At 39.2% G+C, this 23,710-nt stretch overlaps 1 protein-coding gene across 11 annotated transcripts in view; it reads left to right on the top strand.

The window, feature by feature from the left end:
• Spag9 (sperm associated antigen 9) overlaps nt 1–23,710 on the top strand; it is a 123,036-nt gene that overhangs the window by 51,335 nt on the left and 47,991 nt on the right. For 6 of the 11 annotated variants that reach the window (XM_090351031.1, XM_090351033.1, XM_090351032.1 and 3 more), the window contains 3 exons: nt 3,497–3,647; nt 21,751–21,958; nt 22,514–22,613. In XM_090351031.1, the coding sequence (XP_090207157.1) occupies nt 3,497–3,647; nt 21,751–21,958; nt 22,514–22,613 (459 nt within the window). Of the gene's footprint in view, nt 1–3,496; nt 3,648–14,521; nt 14,564–21,750; nt 21,959–22,513; nt 22,614–23,710 lie in introns of all 11 variants that reach the window. The other 5 variants (XM_090351028.1, XM_090351029.1, XM_090351026.1 and 2 more) reach the window with 1 other exon arrangement.

Below are 23,710 nucleotides of genomic sequence, written 5' to 3'. Positions count from 1 at the left end.
CCCTCAACTCATGTATAATTTATTAATGTGATAACAGGAGTATATGGTAACACAAAGCATCATTGGCCATATTGGCAGATTGTTTATTAGTATCTGAAGAGGCGTAGTATTACTTCAGAGCAGTTTCTCTGAATGACTGATAAGAGAAAAATTAAAAGTTGGGAATTCTACATCTTTTTTCTTTTTCTTTTTCTTTTTTTTTCTGGTGAGTCATGGGACTTGAACTCTGGGCCTGGGCCCTGTCCCTGAGCTCTTCAGCTCAAGGCTAGCACTCTACTACTTGAGCCACAGTGCGACTTTCAGTTTTCTGATGGTTAATTGGAGATAAGAGTCTCACAGACTTTGGTTCCCAGGCTGGCTTTGCACTGAGATCCTCAGATCTCAGCCTCCTGAGTAGGATTGCAGATATGAGCCACTGGTGCCCAACTTCTACTTCTTTATGAGGGGGAGTCAGTCATAGGGCTTGAACTCAGGGCTTAGACGCTGTCCCTAAAGTTTTCTGCTCAAGGCTAGCACTCTACCACTTTGAACCATAGTGCCACTTACGGTTTTTGGGTGGTGAATTGGAGATTCACCCCGTGGGCTTTCCCACCTAGGCTGGCTTTGAACTTTGATCCTCAAATCTCAACCTCCTGAGTAGCTAGGATTACAATTGTTAGTCACCGCTCCTGGTTCTAAATTTTGAATTGTAGATTTAGTAGGAAAGACTTGAATTTATAGTAGACACTACCTCCCCTCCAACAATTTAAACCTTTAAAAAAAATACATATGACCAAGACATGAGAAAGTGTATCAATGTTTGTGAAGTAATGCACCTTTTATCTGGTAAATATAATGTAACCCTTGTATTAATTACAATAAAACTATATGGAAAAATATAAAAATACATATGAAAATTAATATGTTAGATGTATATAGAAAGCTATTGTAATGACTAGCTTATATTTCTGTTAGCTGTGTGATAAATTCACTTGAAGTCTGTTATCTTCCTAGCTATCTTTGTATTTTGGATTATAAAGCTTTCCATTAGACTCAAGTCTGTTTAAATTCCCAGTCACCCTTTACTTAAGGCTTGAAAGAATATGTTATACAATAGAAGTCCGGGAGGTTGAGGGAGAGGGGTAAGAATGTTTAAAGGAGAAACATTAACCAAAGCACATTATATTCATAAAACCCTTTGTTGAATGACAACTCCTTTGAATAATTACTTAAAGATAACAAATTTAAAAATTAAAAAGAAAGGGCCGGGAGTTTGGCCTAGTGGTTGAGTGCTTGTCTCGCATGCAGGAAGACCCGGGTTCGATTCCTTGGTACCACATACATAGAAAAAAGCCAGAAGTGGTGCTGAGGCTCAAGTGGTAGAGCTCTAACCTTGAGAAAGTACAAGGACAGTGCTCAGGCCCTGAGCTCAAGGCCAGGACTGGCAAAAAAAAAAAAAAAATTAAAAAGAAAGTAAAGATCAGATAAACCCTTAGGTTTTCTGTGTATTCAGGATAAACATCAGATTGACAACTTTGGGAGAAACTTACCAACACCTCTACACATTCTTTTTTAAAAGAAACGACATTTTAAGATTAAAGAAGCAGTGAATATATAATTTAAAATAAGGAACAGGTTCCACATTATGGAACTTTGATATGTAGAATATATTACTGTATTATCCATTAAAGAAGTAGTAAGTTATGCTTCTTTTTAACATGAACTTATAAAAACTTTGTTGCTAAAAAAGTAAACTTTGCGGCCGGGAGTTTTGCCTAGTGGTTAAAGTGCTTGCCTAGCATGCGCGAAGACCCGGATTCGATTCCTTGGTACCACATACATAGGAAAAAGCTGGAAGTGGTGCTGAGGCTCAAGTGGTAGAGCTCCAGCCTTGAGAAAGTCCAAGGACAGTGCTCAGGCTCTGAGCTCAAGCCCAGGACTGGCAAAAAAAACTTCTTTGCTGACTATCATGGGATATGGATCAGTGATAGGATAGAAACTTGACTAGATGACTACCTTAATTTAATAAAATGTTGTTCTGGACAACACAGATTTAGTATGAAAATCCTCTCTCTTATTGTTCTTCCTGCATGAATTTAAGTGTAAAGACATAATGAATTGTTAACTGTTATAGTAATCTTATTTCTATCCTCCTCAAAACATTTGCATCTTTTATGTTTCTTGTTGGAAATGTATAATGATCATAAGTTTTGTTTTTTGAAAATTTCCATAAAACATTTATAGTCAACAATTGTTTTGTTGTTGTTGGGTCATGGGGCTTGAACTCTGGGCCTGGGCACTGTCCCTGAGCTCTTCAGCTCAAGGCTACCACCCCACTTTCCATTTTGTAGTGATTAATTGGAGATATAAGTCTCACGTTCATTCTTTCATGCTAGCCCAGGCTGGCTTGGAACTGAGATCCTCAGATCTCAGTCTCCTGAGTAGTGGGATTACAGGTGTGAGCCACCATGCCCAGTTCAACAATTCTTTTATAGAACTTTGGCGTCTGCTTATTTGGAAGAAAACTCAAAGTGGTTTTCTCATATGTATTATTCCTAAAAGGGACTCCTGTAATGTGGTGTGTAGAAAAATACACACTTTTCTACTTTAAGAGAGAGAAAAATCTTTTTGAGTTCTTCTTGCCATTTAATTAATAGCCTTGACTCAGTTTTTGTTTTTGTTTTTTTGCCAGTGCTGGGGCTTGAACTCAGGGCCTGAGCACTGTCCTTGATCTTTCTCAAGACTAGAGCTCTACCACTTGAGTCACAGCACCCACTTCTGGCTTTTTCTGTGTACATGGTACCGAGGAATTGAACCTGGGTCTTTGTGCATGCTAAGCAAGCACTCTACCACCAGGCCAAACTCCCGGCCCCCGTTGACTCAGTTTTTATGCTGATTTCCCTCTAGGCAGAAAGGATTATTCCTGAGGTGAAGAAGTTTTATTACACACTTGGGGTCTAGCACAGGGATGTGGGATATGTAGGAGCAGAAGTTGGGGTCCCTTAAAAGACAAGACTACAGTTCGTCCATAGCACTTCTTATTGCAAGCTAGGCCAGACCACTGACTACATCCAGGGGAAGAGTTATGAGTAACTTTCCACATTTCCTAAACTTTCTTAGCATTTTTCTCAGTTAATTTCTGAATTAATTGAAATTTCCTAGACATTTCTTTCAGACAGTATGGCTTTAATTTTAATTCTAAATTAATTTTTTTTTTTGTCAGTCCTGGGCCTTGAAGTCAGGGCCTGAGCACTGTCCTTGAGCTTTCTCTAGGCTAGAGCTCTGCCACTTGTGCCACAACATCATATTCGGCTTTTTCTATGTTTGTGATGCCATGGAATCGAACCTGGGTCTTTGGTAGGCAAGCACTTTATCACTAGGCCAAATCCCGGCCATAATTACTGACTCTTAATTTAATTCTTATTATTTATTACAAAATTACCACAACGCAAGCTTAGTCATGGCAAAAGAAAAAAAAAAGTGAATGTTTAATTTTTTTTCTCTCCTTTCCAAATAGAAAAGAACGCCCTATATCATTAGGAATTTTCCCATTACCTGCTGGAGATGGATTGCTTACACCTGACACTCAGAAAGGAGGTGAGACCCCAGGATCAGAACAGTGGAAATTTCAGGAATTAAGTCAACCACGTTCTCATACCAGCTTGAAGGTAAGCTTTGTTCTGTTGAAGTTGCCAGGTTACATTTTATAAACTTAGTTTTTATGTAAATAGAAGTAATAGACAACCAGATTACGATTGTTATGTCCATTTTACTTGGCAAAATTGATACAACTTTAAAAAAATTGGAAATGAGCTTTTCTATGTATAAGTTTTTAGTATTCTGTTTCAGTAATACAGGAAAATGAAATGAAGCCTTGCTGCATCTTGCTTGAAATATTAATGATAGAAATTATTTCTCTTTTATTCAGACTATGTAATCTGAATGTAGAATAGTGAAACTAATTCTGTTGTAGGTATGTTTGGTTGGTTTTTTTTGTTACATATTGGAGGATCAGACCAGGACTTTATTCATGTTCTCTTTCATTGAACTAGATCCCTAAGAATGGAGATACACTGATAATTCACTTTTTTTCTTTTCTTTTCTTTCTTTTTTTTTTTTTTTTCTGGTCCTAGGCCTGAGCTTAGGGCCTGAGCACTGTCCTTGGACTTTTTCAACCATTTGAGCTTCAGCACCACTTCCGACTTTTTTCTATGTACGTGTACCGAGGAATCTAACCTGGGTCTTTGTGCATGCTAGGCAAGCACTCTACCACTAGGCCAAACTCCTGGCCCCATACTTTTTAAATCTTTGAGGGAGCTAGTGGTTTGTATCTTCAATTCTGTTTACTCAAGGGGCTAAGATCTAAGGATTCCGATCTGAAGCCATCCCAGACAGGAAAGTCCATGAGATTCTTACCTCCAATTCACCACCAAAAAGCCAGATGTAGAGCTGTGCTCAACTGGTAGAGCCCTGAATCAATTGGAAGAGCTCTAGCCTTGAGCACAATAACTTAGGGACAGGGCCCAGGCCCTAAGTTTAAGCTTCAGGACTGCCAAACAAAACAAAACACCTTTTTAAGTTGGACTGGTCTTTGTTTTTTTGTTGTTGTTGTTGTTGTTGTTTTAAGTTGGACTGGCCCTTTGTTTTTTCCAGTTGGGTTAGAAGCTACAGCAGGATGGTTGCTTGAACCAGGAGTTTGAGACCAGCATAAGCAATATAGCAAGATCCTATCTCAAAAACAAATAAACAGACCTTAAAATATGTTCTATACGAATATGTTTAAAGATTGATAATAAAAAAAGAGGCCTTATTGCCACCTGTAATCCTAGCTACTCAGGGGGCTGAGATCTGAGATTCACGGTTTAAAGCCAGCCCCGCACAAAGGAACTTGACACTTATCTCCAATTAATCACTAGAAAATGAGAAGTGGCGCTGTGGCTCAAGGGGTAGGGTGGTAGCCATGAGCTGAAGAGCTCTGGGTCAGTGTCCAGGCCTAGGGGTAGGGCAGTAGCCTTGAACTGAAGAGCTCAGGGTCAGCCCCCAGACCTAGACTCACATAAAAAAGAAGCCTTATTATATTATAAAATCTACTCTGTCATAAAACACATAGGCCAGCCTTTTTTTTTTTCCCCACCCCTAGTCCTAGGGCTTGAATTTGGGGCCTGAATATTGTCCATGGGTTTTTTCAAGGTTAGAGCTCTACCACTTGAGCCACAGCACCACTTCCAGCTTTTTTTCTATGTATGTGGTGGCATGGAGGAATTGAATCCGAGTCTTTATGAATGCTAGGCATGTGCACTACCACTAGGCCAAACTTTTTCTTATTTCTCTTCATAACACTTACATGATTGATCTTAGAATGTAAAGATAATTGTTATTAGCTCCTAGTATATTTTCATTTATTTATTTGCCTTGTTTCTTTTTCACACTGAGAAGAGAAATTCCAAATTTGTTTACTACTATATTCCTAGCACTTAGAAAAGTGTCTAACACATTATAGATACTCAAAATACGGTCTTTTGAATGAATTACCTCTTTTAGACTTTTTTTTTTGGTTGGGCCTGGGGCTTGAACTCTGGGCCTGGGCTTTGTCCCTAAGCTTTTCAGCTCAAGGCTATTGCCCTACCTCTTGAGCTACATCATCACTTCTGATTTTCTGGTGATTAATTGGAGATAAGAGTCACTCAGACTTTTTAGTGACCTACCTGGCTTTGAGATTGTCAGATCTCAGCCTCTTGAGTAGCTAGGATTACAGGTATGAGCCACTGCTCCTGGATTTGTATTGTTGTTTTTATTTTTGGCAGTACTACAGGTTGAACTAAGGGCCTCCCACTTACTAAATAGGCACTCTACTCAATTTTTCTTTAGTTATTTTTTGGATAGGGTCTTGCTAAATGTTTGGTTTGCTTGTTTCTTAATACTCCCAGGACCAACCTCAGGCCATAATTATCCTACCTATTCTTCCTTCCTTGTGCCATTGAGCCTGGCTTATTTGTTGAGATGAGCATCTTACTCACTTTTGCCCAGACTTAAAAACATGATGTGGACTGGAGTTTGGCCTAGTGGTAGATGCTTGTCTAACATGCACCAAGATCTGGGTTTGATTCCTTGGTACCACACATACAGAAAAGGCTGGAAGTGGAGCTGTGGCTCAAGTGGTAAAATACTAGCCTTGAGAAAATCCAATGACAGTGCTCAGGCCTGAGTTCAAGCCCCAGGACTAGGAAAAAAAAATGATGCTTCTGATTTCTGCCTCAAGAGTATTTAGAGCTGGGGGCACAATGGCTCATGCCTGTAATCCTAGCTACTTTGGAGGCTGAGATCTGAGGATCTCAGTTCAAAGCCAGCCCAGGCACTAAAGTTTGTGAGACAATTATCTCCAATTAACCACTAGAAAACTGGAAGTGGCAGCTGTGGCTGAAGGGAGGTCAGTAGCCTTGAGCTAAATAGCTCAGGGACAACGCCCAGGCCCAGAGTTGAAGGCCCACAACTGACAAGAGAGAGAGGGGGGGGGGGAGGGGGAGAGAGAGGGGGGGGAGGGGGGAGAGAGAGGGGGGAGGGGGGAGGGGAGGAAGAGAGAAAGAGAGAGGGAGGGAGAGAGAGAATGCGGCTCAAATGGCAGAATGCTAGTAAGATCAAGGAAGTGCCCAAGCCTCAAATTCAAGCTCAGGACAGGCAAAAAAAAAATGTATACAATATGGTAGCCACATTTTAATTATATCCTAAAAATGTACCAAAGAGAAGATTATTGGCTGGGCATCATTGGTTTACCCCATAATCCTGTTTACTGGAGACAGAATCTCCTAGTTTGAGGGCGGGTAGAAAAGTGTGAGAAACACCTTAACCAATAATTGGGCGTAGAAGTGTGTGCCTGTTATCCCAAGATATGTAAAAGACAGGGAGAGAACATCCTGTTTCTATATTTGTCCTCACAGAATAGTCTGCAAGACTCCATCTTAGCCAAATGCAGTAGTGTACTCCTGTCACCCCAGCAACAATAGAAAGTCCAAACTAGTCTAATCAATGCTCAGACAAGTTCCTGGAAGGAATGTATTTCAAAAGTAACCAGTGAAACTGGGCATGGTGGCTACGCTTATAATCCTAGCTACTCAAAAGGCTGACATCTGAGGATTGAGGTTCAAAGCCAACCTGGGCACTGAAAATTCCATGATACTCTTTTCTCCAATTAATCACCAGAAAACTAGAAGTGGCACTGTGGTTCAAGGGGTAGGGTGGTAGCCTTGAGCTGAAGAACTCAGGGACAGTGCTCAGGCCCAGAGTTCAAGTCCAAGACTGACAAAAATAAAAATAACCAGTGAAAAATGAGGCTAGACGCATGACTCAGCAGTAGAACAACTGTCTACTAAGTACGAGGCTCTGAGTTCAAACTCTAGTACCACAGAAACAAAAATAAATAAGAGAGAGGAAGAGAGAGATTATCCTAATTCTCTTTGTTATTTAGTCCAGGGACAAGCTATGGTGGCAGAACTTTACTGGCAGGTTATAAACCAATTAAGAAATGATTAATGGGGATTTAAGTCCAAGGACTTTCATGTCCTCACTAAAAATAGTAAGGCCAGTACCCCTCAGAAAGTTTCCAAATCACACCCCCCCACCCCCCCACGCACACACGCATGCGCACATAATGTGAAATATGTCTAAAAATTAGTACTAATTTTATTATTTACTGAAACCCTTTTAAAGAATCAGATGTCATTCTCTGACTTTATCAAGGACTGGAATCACCAATGGAGTCCCTTTTTTTTTTTTTTTTTTTTTTTTTTTTTGCCAGTCCTGGGACTTGAACTATGGGCCTGGGGCCTGTCCCTGAGCTCATGATGCTCAAGGCTGGCACTCTACCACTTGAGCTACAGTGCCCCTTCTGACTTTTTCTGTTTATGTGATACTGAGGAATGGAGCCCAGGGCTTCATGCATGCTAGGCAAGCACTCTGCTACTATGCCACTTTCCCAGCCCCTTTATGGTCTACAAGGTCTTTCTTTCATCTTAATAATTGAAGTAGACTTCTAGTGAAGATACCCTATAACTTTCATCTCTCTTAAGAACTTTGAAGATGACCTCTCTTTATTTCATTATATATTTTTGTTATATATTTTATGCTTTAGTCTCATGAAAAAAAATTGATGGTAACCCCTATAACTAACATGAAGTTTACTAGCATAGCTTTTTTCTAAAGTTAGGTTAAAATGAAAATGTTCTGGGATAAAAATCATGTTTAATGGTTTATAACCAGAGGACCTGGGGTCACCAAATAGTAAAGCTTGTGGCAGAAGAATAGTAGTAAGGACATTTACCAATGATTGCAAAGTTACCAACTTTGTAACTATATGGAAAATTTCCCCCTGAGGTTATAAATTATTGAGCTGATTTTCTAAGAATGATATACCTAGACAACTTAATTCCTTAAAAGAAGTTAATACATTCTTTTTCAAGTTTATTTTTGTTATTTTTAAATAGTTCTACATTATTTCTGGACTTACTGTTGTCTTTCTCAGTGGAGACAGACAGACAAGGAAACAAATAGTAAAATCATAGGATTTCAGGTATTGCTAAGCACAATTAAAGCAAGCTTAGGCCGGGAGTGTGGCTTAAGTGGTAAAGTACACGCCTAGCTAACTTAAGTCATGAGCTCAAATGCTTGCACCCCCAAAATTAAAAAGAGAAAAAAGAAAGGAAGGGAAGTGCACAGGATCAGTAAAAGATTCAAGTATGAAACGTACAGGGAAACCTTTATTTTTATTTTATTGTTTTGATGGTCGTGGGACTTGAACTCTGGACCTGGGCGTTGTCCCTGAGCTCTTTAGCTCAAGGCTATACCTTACCCCTTGAGTCACAGCGTCACTTCCGTCTTCCAGTGGTTAATTAAAGATAATTGTCTCAGGTTGGCTTTAAACCGGGATCCTTAGATCCTGAGTAGCTAGGATTACAGGCATGAGCTACCATGCCCAGTTTCTTTATTTTTATTTTTATGCTTTAGTTATCTATTTTTGCCAGTCTTGGGGCTTGAACTCAGGGCCTGGGCACTGTCCCTGCACCCTGGCGCCCCTTCTGGATTTTTCTGTGTATTTGGTACTGGGGACTCCAACCCAGGGCTTCATGCATGCAAGGTGAGCATTCTGCCACTGAGCCACTTCCCTAGCCCCAATGAAACCTTTAATTTGTACGGGTAATATGTATTAGTAACATAAAATAGGGGGGAAAAGGTAAGCTAAAGAGTAATTCATGGAGATTACAGATGCTTGGAAAGGTCTACAGATGCTTAGAAAGGTCTAGAGGGGAAGAGATGTGCCAGGAAGATGAGATAGCAAGTGTACAGGCCCTGGGGTGGGGCCCCACTGGGCTTTGTTAAGGAGCATTGTTCCCTCTTTATCTTGTTCCTTTTATACTTTCTTACCTACCGTATCAACATTACTTTGGTGAAAATAACCAAAAAAAATCCTTCTTTCTAGATCTGGTAGGAAAAAAAAATTTGTTCTCCCTTTGCCTTTCAGCCTGTTTGACAAATATGAGTATATTCTACTTCACTTTGTTTCTAGGATCTCTTCCACAAACAAAACAAAACAGTTGACTTCTTTCATCATTTTTCTTCTCTGTTGATTTTGCTTCTATTTTTAGTTCTCTAAATGCTGAGGAACCAGGGCCTAAAAACCAGGCCTTTTCTTAATCTGATTCTTAATCAAATTCTGTGTCTGTAAAAATCATGTGCATATTGATGTTCACAAATTACAGTATCCAACTTCTTCCATAAATTACTAATCTATATATCCAGTTGCTTTTCTTTCTAATTTCTATACATATAGACAGGTTTTACCTTGATTAATTATTACCAGGAAATATACTCCTTTTTCAAAACCAAAACCAGTCCAAAAGCTGGACTCTACTGGCTCACTCCTGTAATCCTAGCTACTCAGGAGGCTGAGATCTGAGGATTTCAGTTCAAAGCAAACTTGGGCAGGAAAAAAAATCTGTGACTCTTGTCTTTAACCACCAAAAAACTAGAAGTGGTGCACACGAGCCTTGAGCAGAAAAGCTCAGGGATAATGCCTAGGCCCTGAGTTCAAACCCCACAACCAACAAAAAAGAAAAAAAAGTGCTAAATGTAGGGCAAGCATGTTAAGGCAAGGATTTTCATCTAATAGATTATATTCATGAATAAGTTATAAAGGAGAAAATCAAGAACAGAAGGTCAAGTCTAATCAAAACATTCTTAAGGTAGTGAAGAAACTTTGTTTGTCACAAAGACTTATAAAGCTCCAGTTAATGGTATAGTATGGCTTCATTTTCTCTTCCTTTTTCCTTTCTGCAAAATTTAGTTCCAGAGCTACTATGAAGGTCTAAGCAAGATTGGTATCCTTATAGATAACTATAGTATCTGTCAGTGGGACATAACTAGAGTAAGTATCCTAACCCAAGGAATGTTAGAAGAGTTTCTGTGCGGGAATAGCCTTGTATGGAAAGGCAGGGGGTGGGGGAACTAACAGTATAAAGAACATCCTTGCAGAAGGGCATCCTGGCTGTCAGATCCTGAACAGAATAGGGAAGCCCTCCCCAAGAAGAGGAACAGGGAGTTAGAGGCTAAGGCAAAAGATGTCAGAGGAAAGCTATGTGTGTTTGTGTTGAGACAGTGAGGAGAAGCACTGGAATTGAGGTGTAAAAGGGTGCATGGGAAGAGAAAGGCCTTGGTAACAGTTGTGACAGAGAAAACCCTTAGGAGATTTTAGCACTGGCAGGCAAGGGTTGAGAGTTTCGAGGGAAGGAATTATCAGCAGGCATCTGTGGTGTACTGAAGTTAAATAAAATTACGATGGAACTTGTAAGTTTTGAATAATGTGAATTGAATTATAAAAGGAAGCGATAAAGGGGTATAACCTACTCCAGAAAGATTGCATCAAGGGGGAAAAAAAGGCTTTCTTAAGATAGAATGGAGATGGCAGGTTTGGATGCGAATGACTAGGTTGTTTGTGTGCCCAGAATTCAGTAGGAGAAATTGAAGATGCCGATAAAGAGATAATTGATGCATCAGAATTCTAGAAGATGGACAAGGGAAATTACAATTTCCAATTGTAATGCAAGTCTTTATTGATGGAACCTTAGCTTTTCTTAGACTTTGCTATTGTAAACAGTGCTGTAGTGAATAACCAAGGCATAGAAAATAAGAAAAAAATTATGTGGATGGTATTATACATGCAGACATATACATATGTGTGTATTATGCACACATACATATACATATGTATACATACCCCAGGAAAGTATTATTTCCTTCAAAGAGTATATTAGTTACTGCAAGTTTTTTGTTTTTTTTTTTCCAGTCCTGGGCTTGAGCTCAGAGACTGAGAACTGTCCTTGGACGTTCTCAAAGCTATAGAGAGGCTCTACAAGCCTTAGCACCATTTCCTGCTTTTTTCTATGTATGTGGTACTGACGAATCGAACCCGGATCTTCATGTATGCTAGGCAAGCACTCTACCACTAGGCCAATTGGATAAGGAAGGGGGGAAAACCAAGACGGGGGTAGGGGTGGGGGTGGGGGGGTGGAGGGGAGGGTAATGGGGACTAAGACATGTGAAAGGGTATCAATATATGGAATTAATGCACCTTCTATCTGGCAAATATCATGTAACCCTTTTATTAATTATAATAAAAAATATTTGGAACCTGAAAAAAAAAGTATATTAGGATGTTGATTGTTAGTATAATGTAACTCTTAAAATGAGAACAGCAATTTTAACTAAAAGGCAATTGGCTGGTACCTACTTGTGCAAATTTTAGAGTTCTCTTAAAACCATGGGACTGGAAATACTTGAGCAGAACTGCTGTGCGTAGCTCTTGTTAGCAGAGTTTGGTATGGGAAGCAATGGTTTGTGTGCTGCATTCTTTAGGAGATGTGCTTAGCATACAGAACAGGAGACTCTGAACAGAGCCAGTATTATCGTTGCAAAGAATTTTCCATCCTCCTCCATGTGCACGCAAGTTCTCAAGTGGTTTCTGGGGTTTTTTTTGTTTGTTTTCTTTTACTTTTCACAAGCTTGAATTTCTATAGTAACTCAGCTAAAGTCCTGTTACTATTGAAGTTCTATTAGATGTATATGTAGAATTTCATAAATTTCAAAGTTAAAGGTTTAAAAAACTTTTAAAATAATTTTAGACTGTAGTGTAAAAGTTGTAAAAATAGTGGAGTTCCCATAAACCTTTCTTCCAGATTCTCTGAATGCTAATTACAAAATTATTTAAAAAAATAAGCAAGTAACAGAGGTTAATAATACTATTAGCTAGACCAAACTCCTGGCCCCATAGCTGAACTGGCTTCTTATACTATAGCTAAACTAAGTTTCAGTGTGTCATTTCTTTTTCTTAATCTTTAATAACCTTGAGATGAAGAATACTAGTTAATTATTTTGTCAAATGTCTCTTTGAGCTTCTCTTAAGATTTTTCAAATTGTACTATATATATATATATTTTTTTTTTTTTTTGGTCAAGAATATCACTGAAGAGCTGGTCGTGGTGACTCATGCCTGTAATCCTAGCTACTGTGGAGGCTGAGATCTGAGGATCAAGGTTCAAAGCCAGCCAGGGCACAAAAGGACCTGAGACTTGATCTCCAATTAACCTCTAGAAAATGGGAAGTGGGGCTTGGCTCAAGGGTAGGGCAGTAGCCTGGAGCTTCAGAGCTGAGGGATAATGCCCAGGCCCAGGTGTAGGGCTGTAACCTTGAGCTGAAGAGCTCAAGGACAGCGCCCAGTCAAGAGTTCAAGCTCTAGGACCCACCAAAAAAACAAACAAACAAACACTGAAGGCTGGGAGTTTAGCTTAGTGGTACAGTGCTTGCCTCGCACACACAAAGCCCTCTGTTCAATTCCTCAGAAGTGGTACTGTGGCTCAAGTGGTAGAGCACTAGTCTTGAGAAAGCTCAAGGACATTGCCCAGGCCTGACTTCAAGCCCCAGGGCTGTTTTTTTGTTTGTTTGTTTGTTTTTGTTTTTTTAAAAAGTCTGGGCATGGTGGCTCACATCTGTAATCCTAGCTACTCCAGAGGCTGAGATCTAAGGATTGCAGTTCAAAGCCAGCCTAGGCACTAAAAAAACATGAGACTCTTATCTCCAATTAATCACTGGAAATGGGGAGGTGGTACTGTGGCTCAATTGGTAGGTGGTAACCTGGAGCTAAAGAGCTCAGAGACAACACCCAGACCCAGAGTTCAAACCCCATGACCCACACAAAAAAAAAAGAAAAATACCACTGAAGCATTATTATTATCATTTATTTTTCAAATTAAAAATATTATGTGGTTTAATACATAGCACAGCTGGCTTTAAACTTGCTATGTAGTCTTGGCGGATGTTACACTTGCCCCTTTCTTCCTCAGCCTTTCAGTACAGGGATTGCAAACATGAACCACATGCCTAGTGTAATTATACCTTTCTTACTGTCTCTTTAGGATATAAAATACTATCGTATACCATAGTTGTTTAGTTCACCTGATATATGTTATATGCTGATGTAATATGAGTATTTACCCTCCCCTCCCCTTGGTACTGGGGATAGAGCCTTAGGCTTTACATATCAAGGCAGAGGATCTCCATTGAGCTATACCTCTGTTACAATACTCCTTATTGACACAGTTTCTCACTGTGTATCCCAGACTGGCCTCAAACTCAATTACCTGATCCAGCTTTGAAAGTACTTGGATTACAGGTGTATGTCACCATGACCAATTTATTTTTCCTTTTTTTTTCCCCCCAGTCATGGAACTTGAACGCTAGGCCTGAATTCTTCAGCTCAAGGCTACCACCCTACCCCTGGGCCTGAGCTTTGTCCCTGAGCTCTTCAGATCAAGTCTACCACCCTATCCTTTAGACAAGCTCCACTTCCTGTTTTCTAGAGGTTAATTGGAGATAAGAGTCCCAAGTTCTTTTATTCCTAGGCTGGCTTTGAACCTCAATCCTCAGATCTCAGCCTCTTAAGTGGCTGGGATTTTGATGAATTTTTAGATCAGGTGTATTTGAAATTTGAGACTGTATTGTGTTGAATAGAAACACATTTTTCCCCTTGTCTTACAGAGGGAAAAAATATGTGGACAGAAATAATTTCAATAAATTCAGAAGGACTTGAATCTTGTTTTACCTGACAGTCTCAAAAATGATGTGAGAGAAAAGGGGGGTGTTTTGAAGTAATACTACACTGGCATATTTAGTGTATTAAGAATAAAATGTGACTAGCATAAACTTATGGAATATTTTCAAAAGGTTGTGAAAATAGAAAAACGTGTTGATGAGTTGGTTATCAAAAATACAAGATAGGACCCTTACCCAATTATCATGCTGCAAAATACCATGGAGTCTTAGAGGAGGTGATTTTGGCTTGTCAATAAACAAGCCAAACCCTTAAAGCCCTCATTTTAAATACAGTAGATAATAGGTTAATTTTATATCATGAGAGGAAGTATAAACCAAAGATACAAATGTTAATGCCTAGTAAATACATGCTTTTTTCTCTCTTTTGTAATCTTTCCTCCTTACCCAGGTCAGCCATAGCCCTGAACCTCTGAAGACAGTAGAACAGGAGGTGAGAATGATGTTTGAAAACATTTTACAGAAAGTAAACAGAAAAGATTTACTATTGGTTATTTCATCAAACTGATGTTTTCCTGCTCTCACATGATGAGTTTCAGAGATCACTGATGTTATTTTCAAGTATAAAAGTGGTTGCTGTTGATTTACTATAAATTGTAAATTACTCCTCCAAAGTAAGCATTGAAATAAAGGAGGGAAAAATATACATACTGAAGAAATTCAGCTTGCTTTCATTGATCAAACTCTCGGTAAGGGAACTGGTATGCATGATTGTGATTCAAGTGGTGGAGCAACTGCCTACCAAGAATGAGGCCCTGAGTTCAAAGTACACAAAGCATGCTTTACACCAATACTGTCCTCATAGCAGAATGCACACAGAGTAACTCTCATTCTGTCCCATTTTATTTATGTACTATTTTATTTACCTGTTCATCTGTTGATGAATATTTAGATAGCTTCCATTTCATGACTATTAATGAATAATCCTGCTATGTATATATAGATAATCTGAGACCCTGTTTTCACTTCTTTTGGATATATACTCAGAGGTGGAATTGCTAGGCAATAGGATAGTTCTACTCTTTAGTTAGTTTGGAGAAGTCTCCATACTATTTCTCAGAGCAATGACATTTTACAGTCCTACCAACAACAGTGGGCAAGGCTTCCGATTTCCTAACATCCTAGTTGACATGGTTACTGTGTTTTTTTTTTTTTTTTTGGGTAGTGGCTGTCCTAATAGGGATAAGAAACTATCTCATCATGATTTCTATATTTTTCTGATAATTATCAAATAGAATTTGATAGTCAAACAAATAATGTGATGAGCACTTACATAAAAAGTAAAAAAGAAAAAAAGAAAGAAAGAAACTTGAGTGTTTCCACAGTGTCAGAATTTATTGAATAACAGCAATACCGTTGTTGAGTGATAGATGAACTCTGGGCCTGGGCGATGCCCCTAGAGCTCTTCAATTCAAGGCTAGTGCTCTACCACTTTAAGCCACAGTACCATGTCTAGCTTTCTGTCTGTTAAATGGAGATAAGAGTCTCACAGACTTTAGTGCCAAGGCTGGCTTTAAACCTCAATCCTTAGATCTCAGCCTCCTGAGAAACTAGGATTATAGGCTTGAGCCACCTGTGCCTGGCTAAAACAAGATTTTTACTCCAGTAGTAATTATTGATATTAACTCAGATCACATATTATACTTCACAGAAATATAGGAGTTAATAGTATTACTAAGAAATTGTTAATATGATAGAGTATACCCCATCAACTCTTAAGAAGCCTGGCTGATAGTAAGGGCTGATCTGATACAGAATCAACAAGAATCACTGGAAGTAGTTAGATAGGATATTAACACCATGAACCCAGTTAGACATAGTAGTATCAAAACTCAGTGTTAATTCAAAGCATCAAACTGCTTTTAAGCTCTTTGGGTCCAGACAAATGGCAATGCCGGGGGGGGGGGGGGGGAGGGGGGGTTGTCAAGCATCTAGGAAGGGGATCCATCAGAAATCCTGGGAACAGATTTGGAATTTGGAGTTCAGAGTTCAGCAACCCGAATAGTCTGATGACAGATTGGTCTACCAATCTTATGTTAGGTCCATGTCCTTTTATAAAATCCAGGTGAGGGCATTGTATTATTCTTGCATCAGGTATGCTGGATAAGGTTGTGAGGTTGATTTTTCTGTTGCAGGTTTGATGTGCCTGCAAGTGTATGTGATTTTCTGATTTAATTTGAAGTAGTTAGGTGGCAAAGTTTAATTAGCATAAATAAGTTACTTGTCAGTCTGTTTCATGGTTTGTGCTAGCTTAATAGTTGTAGAGTCATTCTCTGCCCGGCCATTTTCACTCAAAATGGATCAAAAGGGCTGTTTTATAAAATGAAGTCGCCTGGCCTAAAAGCAGTTGTTTTTTGTTATATAAAATAACTTGGAGGCTGGGTGTTTGGCCTAGTGGTAGAGTGCTTGCCTAGCATGCATGAAGACCCAGGTTCGATTCCTCGGTACCACATACATAGAAAAAAGCTGGAAGTGGTGCTGAGGCTCAAGTGGTAGAGCTCTAGACTTGAGAAAGTCCAAGGACAGCGCTCAGCCCCTGAGCTCAAGTCCAGGACTGGCAAAAAAAAAAAAAAAAAAAAAAAACTTGGAGAGGCTAGGAGTTTGGCCTAGTGGTAGAGTGCGTGCCTAGCATACATGAAGATCCAGACTAGATTCCTTAGTACCACATCCATAGAAAAACGCCAGAAGTGGTGCTGTGGCTCAAGTGAGAAAGCTCAAGGACAGTGCTCAGGCCCTGAGTTCAACTCCAGAACTGGAAATAATAATAATAACTTGGAATAGGACATAGCTTGTCCTTCACAAAATAATATGACTGACATATCTGTCAAAATCATTAGCCAAAACAACACAATCAGTCAGATGACCTGGAAACTATTATTAGATGTAAATAGGAATGTTAGTCTTAAACTAGATGGACCAGGCAGTAGTAGCTCATGCCTGAATTGCCTCCATGTCTAAATGCCATAGCATGGACTTCTCATCCTAGGTGCTTTATCACTACCTGGATCCCCAAGGAAAAAGTACCTCTCTTGAGAACGTCCCATAAAATGTATAGGTTTTCCCTCTTCAGTTTTCCTGCTGCATCTAGCCCTTTGGTCTAGTTGTCAGAAGTACAACCTTCACAGTGAACTATTTGAAGAATAAAATGTTTTTATATGGCAAAAGTGTAATACGGAACTAAGTTACAGATAAAGAAATCTCATTTGGATGTCTAGAGCAAACTTAAAACATCATTTTCTTCTAAGTAGATTTTATTTTATCACTTCCTTACTGAAGCCCTAGAATATGGAGGCATCATAGTTCCTTTCCTTTCTCCTGGATCTTTGATTTTCTGGTCCACAAATGAATGTGGGGAAATGGACTTTTGCCAAACTGGTTACCTGACCTCTTAATTAGTAAGAAATTTTAAGGTGAAAACAACCACTTTGGTATGTGGGGGTCACATACTTCAAAGGCATGATCATTTTCTCATTATAGAGATATTTGGTATGCTATAGGACTTTTGAATCCATTATCTTAATTAGTTTACAAGCCTTTAATATGTATTGCATTCTAACTAGTTTAAGAGTGAGGATTCATGTGTATGATAACATAAATATAAATTAGCCACACTGATAAATCACTCATAATAAAACCCCTTTTATTTTTTAGCTGTGATCACTGTAGGCCTTTTTGGTTCCATAACCATTGCTGTCAATTTCTCTGACTCAATTTCCAACAAGATAATTTGAACAATTTAGTACATTTTTGTCAAATACTTACATATTAGTGCAGGTCAAGGAAATAACCAGTTTTATGGGTTTTTTTTTTTTTTGAGGGGGAAGGAGGCAATGGGAAGTTGGCTATTTATTTGAAAACAATACAGATTTGAGTTCATTTAACTTTATTGGCATATTATTGGTATTGCACTTCTCATGACAGATGACCAAAGTTATCTCCCCCCCTCTCTTTTTTTTTCTTTTTTGTTGGTCATGGGGCTTGAACTCAGGGCCTGGGCACTATCCTTGAACTTTGTCAAGTGATAGTGCTCTACCACTTGAGCCACAGCACCACTTCTGGTGGTTAATTGGAGATAAGAGTCTTACAGACTTTTGTGCCCAGGCTGGCTTTGAACCATGATCCTCAGATCTCAGCTTTCTGAATAGCTAGGATTACAGGTATGAGCCTCCAGTACCCCGGCTGATATAAGATATTTTAAAACTTGATTTTAAAAGAAATAGGATAAACTGGGTGCCGGTGGCCCACTCTACTGGGTGTGTACTGGTGGCTCACACATCTGCTTAGGAGGCTGAGATCTGAGGATCATGGTTCAAAAGCCAGCCCAAGCTGGAAGTCCATGAGCCGAGTCTTTCCAATTAACCAGAAGAAAGCTGGAAGTGGAGCCGTGGCTCAAGTTGGTAGAGCACTAGCCTTAAGTGAAAAAGTTCATAAACAGCACACAGTCACTGAGTTTAAGCCCCACAACCGACAAAAAAGAAACAGGACAGAAGTCAATAATTTGGGGTCCTATTGAGGGAATAAAGAGCTATTCAGGCATTAAAACTACCATGACAAACTGTAATATAGTGGACATTTTAAGCCCTATTTGTGGAAAGCGTTGCTATGATATTATTGTATAGAATAATTTATAATGAATTTATGAAGGATGTAATCCTAGCTACTCAGGAAGCTGAGATCTGAGGATCATGGTTCAAAGCCTAGTGCCCGGGCTCTAGGCACTAAAGTCCGTGTGACTCTTATCTCCAATTAACCACTTAGCAAACCAAGGGGTAGCCTTGAGCTGAAGAGCTCAGGGACAGCGCCCAGGTGCAGAGTTCAAGCCCCATGACTGATCAAAAAAAAAAAAAATCTTATGAAGTAGATGTAAGATACCTAAGGTTCTCATTATTTTATAGTAAGCTTGATTTTTTTTTTACTTGAACATAGGGCTTTTTGTGTGCTAGGCAGGCATTCTATACATTGAAATGACTCTAGCCCTTTTTACTCTGGTTACTTTTTTTTTTTTTAGGAAAATGAAATTTTTTTAGTTTTATTTATTTAAAGAATTTATTTTTTATTGTAATTAGTAAAAGGGTTATATGATATTTGCCAGATAGAAGGTGCATTAATTCACATACATTGATACCCTTTCACATATGTGTCTCGGTACCCATTACCCTCCCCCCCAAACCCCCCACCCACTTTTTTTTTTTAATTGTTGGGGTATTTATAGAGGGGTTACAGCTACACATTACTTCTCCCACAATGATACCCCTTCTCATGTTTAAATCCCTATTCCCCCCACACACACCACTTCCCAATCATCTTGTTTTCCCCCCCTTCCCTTCCCTATTTCAAATGAACAAATAAATGTATATACAATATACCTACTTTGGTTACTTTTGAAATAGAATCTCACTGTTTTACCTTGATCTTCTATTATACTTCCTGCCATAGGTAAGATGACAGTACATAGCGCCATGCCTAGCTTTTACTATTCAAATGGGAACTCACAGACATTTTTGTCTGGATTGGTCTGGAACTATGATCCTCTATACCTCAGTCTGCCTTGCCGCTTAATGATAACAGCTTGCCAATTACACCAGCTATTGGTTGGAAAAGGGGTCACATGAACTTTTTTCACCTAGTATAGCCTCAAATCATAATCCTTCTGACCTCTGTCACTTGAATAGCTAGAATAACAAGTATGAACCACGCTGCATTGCTACCCAATTTAGCCTAAATCACCTGAGCTCAGGTGACTACTGCCTTAAGCTTACAAGTAGCTCAGACTATATTTGCACGCACTGTACTGGGCTTGATAGTTAAAAAAAAAAAAAAGGTTCCCTTTTCTGTAAGTTTTCACAATTTACTCCAAAAGTTCTGTCTCATTTTTTTTTTGTTGTTTTTGTTTTTTTGCCAGTCCTGGGCTTGGGCTCAGGGCTTGAGCACTGTCCTTGGACTTTCTCAAGGCTAGCACTCTACCACTTGAGCCTCAGCACCACTTCCGGCTTTTTGCTATGTATGTGGTACTGAGGAATCGAACCCGGGTCTTCATGCATGCTAGGCAAGCACTCTACCACTAGGCCAAACTCCTCCTAGCCCATTCTGTCTCATTTTTATATAGTTTTTTTTTTATTTTGGTTGGTCATGGGACTTGAACTTTTTGCCTGGACATTGTCCCTGAAGTCATCAGCCTATCCCTTGAGCTACAGCCCTGCTTCCGGTTTTTCTGTTGATTAATTAGTCTCATGGACTTTAGTCCCCGGGCTGGCTTTGAACCATGATCCTCAGATCTCAGCCTCCTGAGTTGCTAGGATTACAGGCACGAGCCACCATTCCTGGCATTCATTTTTGGATTGTTTTTGACAATTACTTTGGAAAATTTGATAAAAACAGTGAATCCTTTCCAGAGAAATACCAGTTTTGTACAGTTTTAAATCTGTGGTGAGTCTCTTGAGTGATAGTTGCTCTCTGAGCTGCTTGTTGCAATGCTGATTACCTAATCCCACTTTCTAAAGTTGGTATATTAGTTGACTTAGAATTTTTTTAAAGAATTTATTAACATTGAGTTTTACATCATATTTCAAATGACATGTTTAACCTTTTTTTTTTTTTTTTGCCAGTCCCGGGCCTTGAGCTCATGGCCTGATCACTGTCCTTGGACTTTCTCAAGGCTAGAGTTCTACCACCTGAGCCTCAGCACCACTTCTGGCTTTTTTTTCTATGTATGTGGTACCGAGGACTAGAACCTGGGTCTTCATGCATGCAAGGCAAGCCCTCTACCACTAGACCAAACTCCCAGCCCAGAATTTTTTTTTCTTTTTAAACAGTGTTGAAGCTTGAACTCAGGGCTTGGGTACTGTCCTTGAGCTTCTTTTGCTCAAGCTTAGCACTCTACACTTGAGCCAGAGCACCACTTCTGGCCTTTTCTGTTTATATGATACTGAGGAATTGAGTCCAGGGCTTCATACATGCTAGGCAAGTACTCTACCACTAAGCCACATTCCCAGCTACCCCCACCTTTTTGTTTGTAAACAAATACTTCAAATGATATTTGTTTGTTTATTTTGGTTGGTCATGGGGCTTGAACTTCCTGAGCTATTCAGAATAGCTCAAGGCTAGCGCTCTACCACTTGAGCCACTTCTGGTTTTCTGGTGGTTAACTGGAGATAAGAATCTCATGTACTTTCATGCCCAGGCTAGCTTTGAACTTTGATCCTCATATCTCAACCTCCTGAGTAGCTAGGAATACAGGCACGGGCACGAGCCACTGGTGTCCTGCTGAGATAAGATGTGTTCAAAACATAGAACTTCCCTGGCATGAACATCGGGTTATTTCACTGTTGTTTCAGAGCATGTTCTAACTCCTTTATAATGGCAGCTATAATATTTTGCAGTCATTTGATATCTGCAAAGTGTTATAGCTTCCATTATAAACTGTTATTTTCAAATTTTCTATTTAGAAAAATCTTGTTTGGGAAATACATGATTTAATGACATATTTCCAAATCAGTGACTATTGCCTTGGCTAAAAAAACAGAGCTTCCTTTGGAAAGGTTCATTTCTCTTACTCATTTTAAAGTGTCTTATCATTAATTAGTTAGTTAAAACTTTCTTCTTAATTACTTTTATTTGCAGGATGAACTTTCTGACGTTAGCCAAGGTGGATCTAAAGCTACTACACCAGCATCAATAGCCAATTCAGATGTGTCAGCAATCCCTCCTGACACTCCCTTAAAAGAAGATAATGATGGACTGGTAAAGAGCCCCGATATACTAAATAAATCAGATGTAAGCAAGCACATTGAAGTACAAGTAGCCCAAGAAACTAGAAATGTATCTACAGGTAAGTGACTATTTAAAAAAAAATTACTAGTGTTAGCAAAGTATCCAGTAAACCAGTGAGATATAAATGAGAGGTAAATTAATTGTGTTTAGTTCAAAGTAAGCTTAAAAGAAGTAATGGTTACACCTGGGTTTTGGAGAGAAAAAATGCTGGGATCTGGGGGATCCTAAGTAGGAAGGAAAATTCTTTTCTGTCCTCTGCCTTAGTTTTGTTTGCTTGCTTGAGACAGGATCTCACTGCTACCCAGACTGGCCTCCACCTCCTGGGCTTTTACTTCTGACTCAGCCTCTCAAGTACCTGGGACTACAGACATTTATGTGCAATCATGGCTAGCACCTCCCTTTAAACAGGAATGAAAGGAGTGCCTTGGATTTTTTTGTTGATTTTTGGTTCCTAGTTTCTATGTTTAACCATTGTAACTGCGTGTTGATGCTGTCTACCTTTTACATTAAAAATATTTATTTGATATATTTAAAACAACAAAGGCAGCAGAATTTTCATAATAGGGTACTGTATTATATATGTATGGTTTGTTTCATCATATTCTGTTCTTAGGCTCTGCTGAAAATGAAGAGAAATCAGAAGTTCAAGCAATCATTGAATCCACTCCTGAATTGGATATGGACAAAGATCTCAGTGGATATAAAGGGTCAAGGTATTAAGAATATAAGATTAAGACAGTTTCTCTTTCCTTTTCTCTATTTTGGTGGTGCCACTAGTACCTAGACATACACAAAATCAAGTGTATGTCTTCCTGAAGAAATGTTGGTATTATAATTGCTTTCTTGTGCTGGAGGGGATGTGGCCAGGAGGGATCACTACTACACTGTTGGTGGGAGTGCAAACTTGTTCAACCACTATGGAAAGCAGTATGGCAGTGCCTCAAAAGGCTAAACATAGAACTCCCCTATGACCCAGCAATTCCACTACTTGGCATTTACCCAACCATCCAGAAACAAGGGCATACTAAATCCACTAGCACAACAATGTTCATTGCAGCACTATTCACCATAGCAAAGATATGGAACCAACCTAGATGTCCCTCAGTTGATGAGTGGATCAACAAGTTGTGGTATTTGTACACAATGGAATTCTATGCTGCTGCCAGAAAGAATGACATCACCCCATTTGATAGGAAATGGAAAGACTTAGAAAAAATCATATTAAGTGAAGTAAGCCAGACTCAAAGGAACTTAGGCTCAATGGTTTCCCTCATTCGTCATAATCAGTAGAAACCTTGGGCTCTACTAACAGAGATCTGCAAAAGAGCAAAATCTTGATATATAAGGCCATATAGTATGAAGCTAATTGAAAGGACCTCCAGGATATTGAAACAAAAGCCATATAACGAATGATTGTTGTCATTAATGTACTATGTTGTCTCTCATCTCCTTTGCTGTCCCTTGGGTATCTCATATTGTTACAGTATCTCACTTTGTTATCTGATATATTGAATTTATTTGTATTTGGTTATTTGAAATTTGATAGGAAAGGGGGGAAAACCAAGACGGGTGGGGGGGTAGGGGGGAGGGTAATGGGTACCAAGACATGTGAAAGGGTATCAATGTACGTGAATTAATACACCTTCTATCTGGCAAATATCATGTAACCCTTTTATTAATTACAATAAAAAATTTTAAAAAAATAATTGCTTTCTTGGTGGGGTGAGGTAGCTCATACCTATAATCCTACCTACTCAGGAGGCTAAGATCTGAGGATCACGGTTCAAATCCAGCCCAAGCACTAAAGAAT

This window comes from Megascapheus bottae, chromosome 17 (genome assembly GCF_031878675.1).
Source record: "Megascapheus bottae isolate mThoBot1 chromosome 17, mThoBot2.hap1, whole genome shotgun sequence".
Classification (NCBI taxonomy): domain Eukaryota; kingdom Metazoa; phylum Chordata; class Mammalia; order Rodentia; family Geomyidae; genus Megascapheus; species Megascapheus bottae.
Note: the sequence above shows the minus strand (reverse complement) of the source record. Positions and strands in the feature narration are given on the sequence as shown.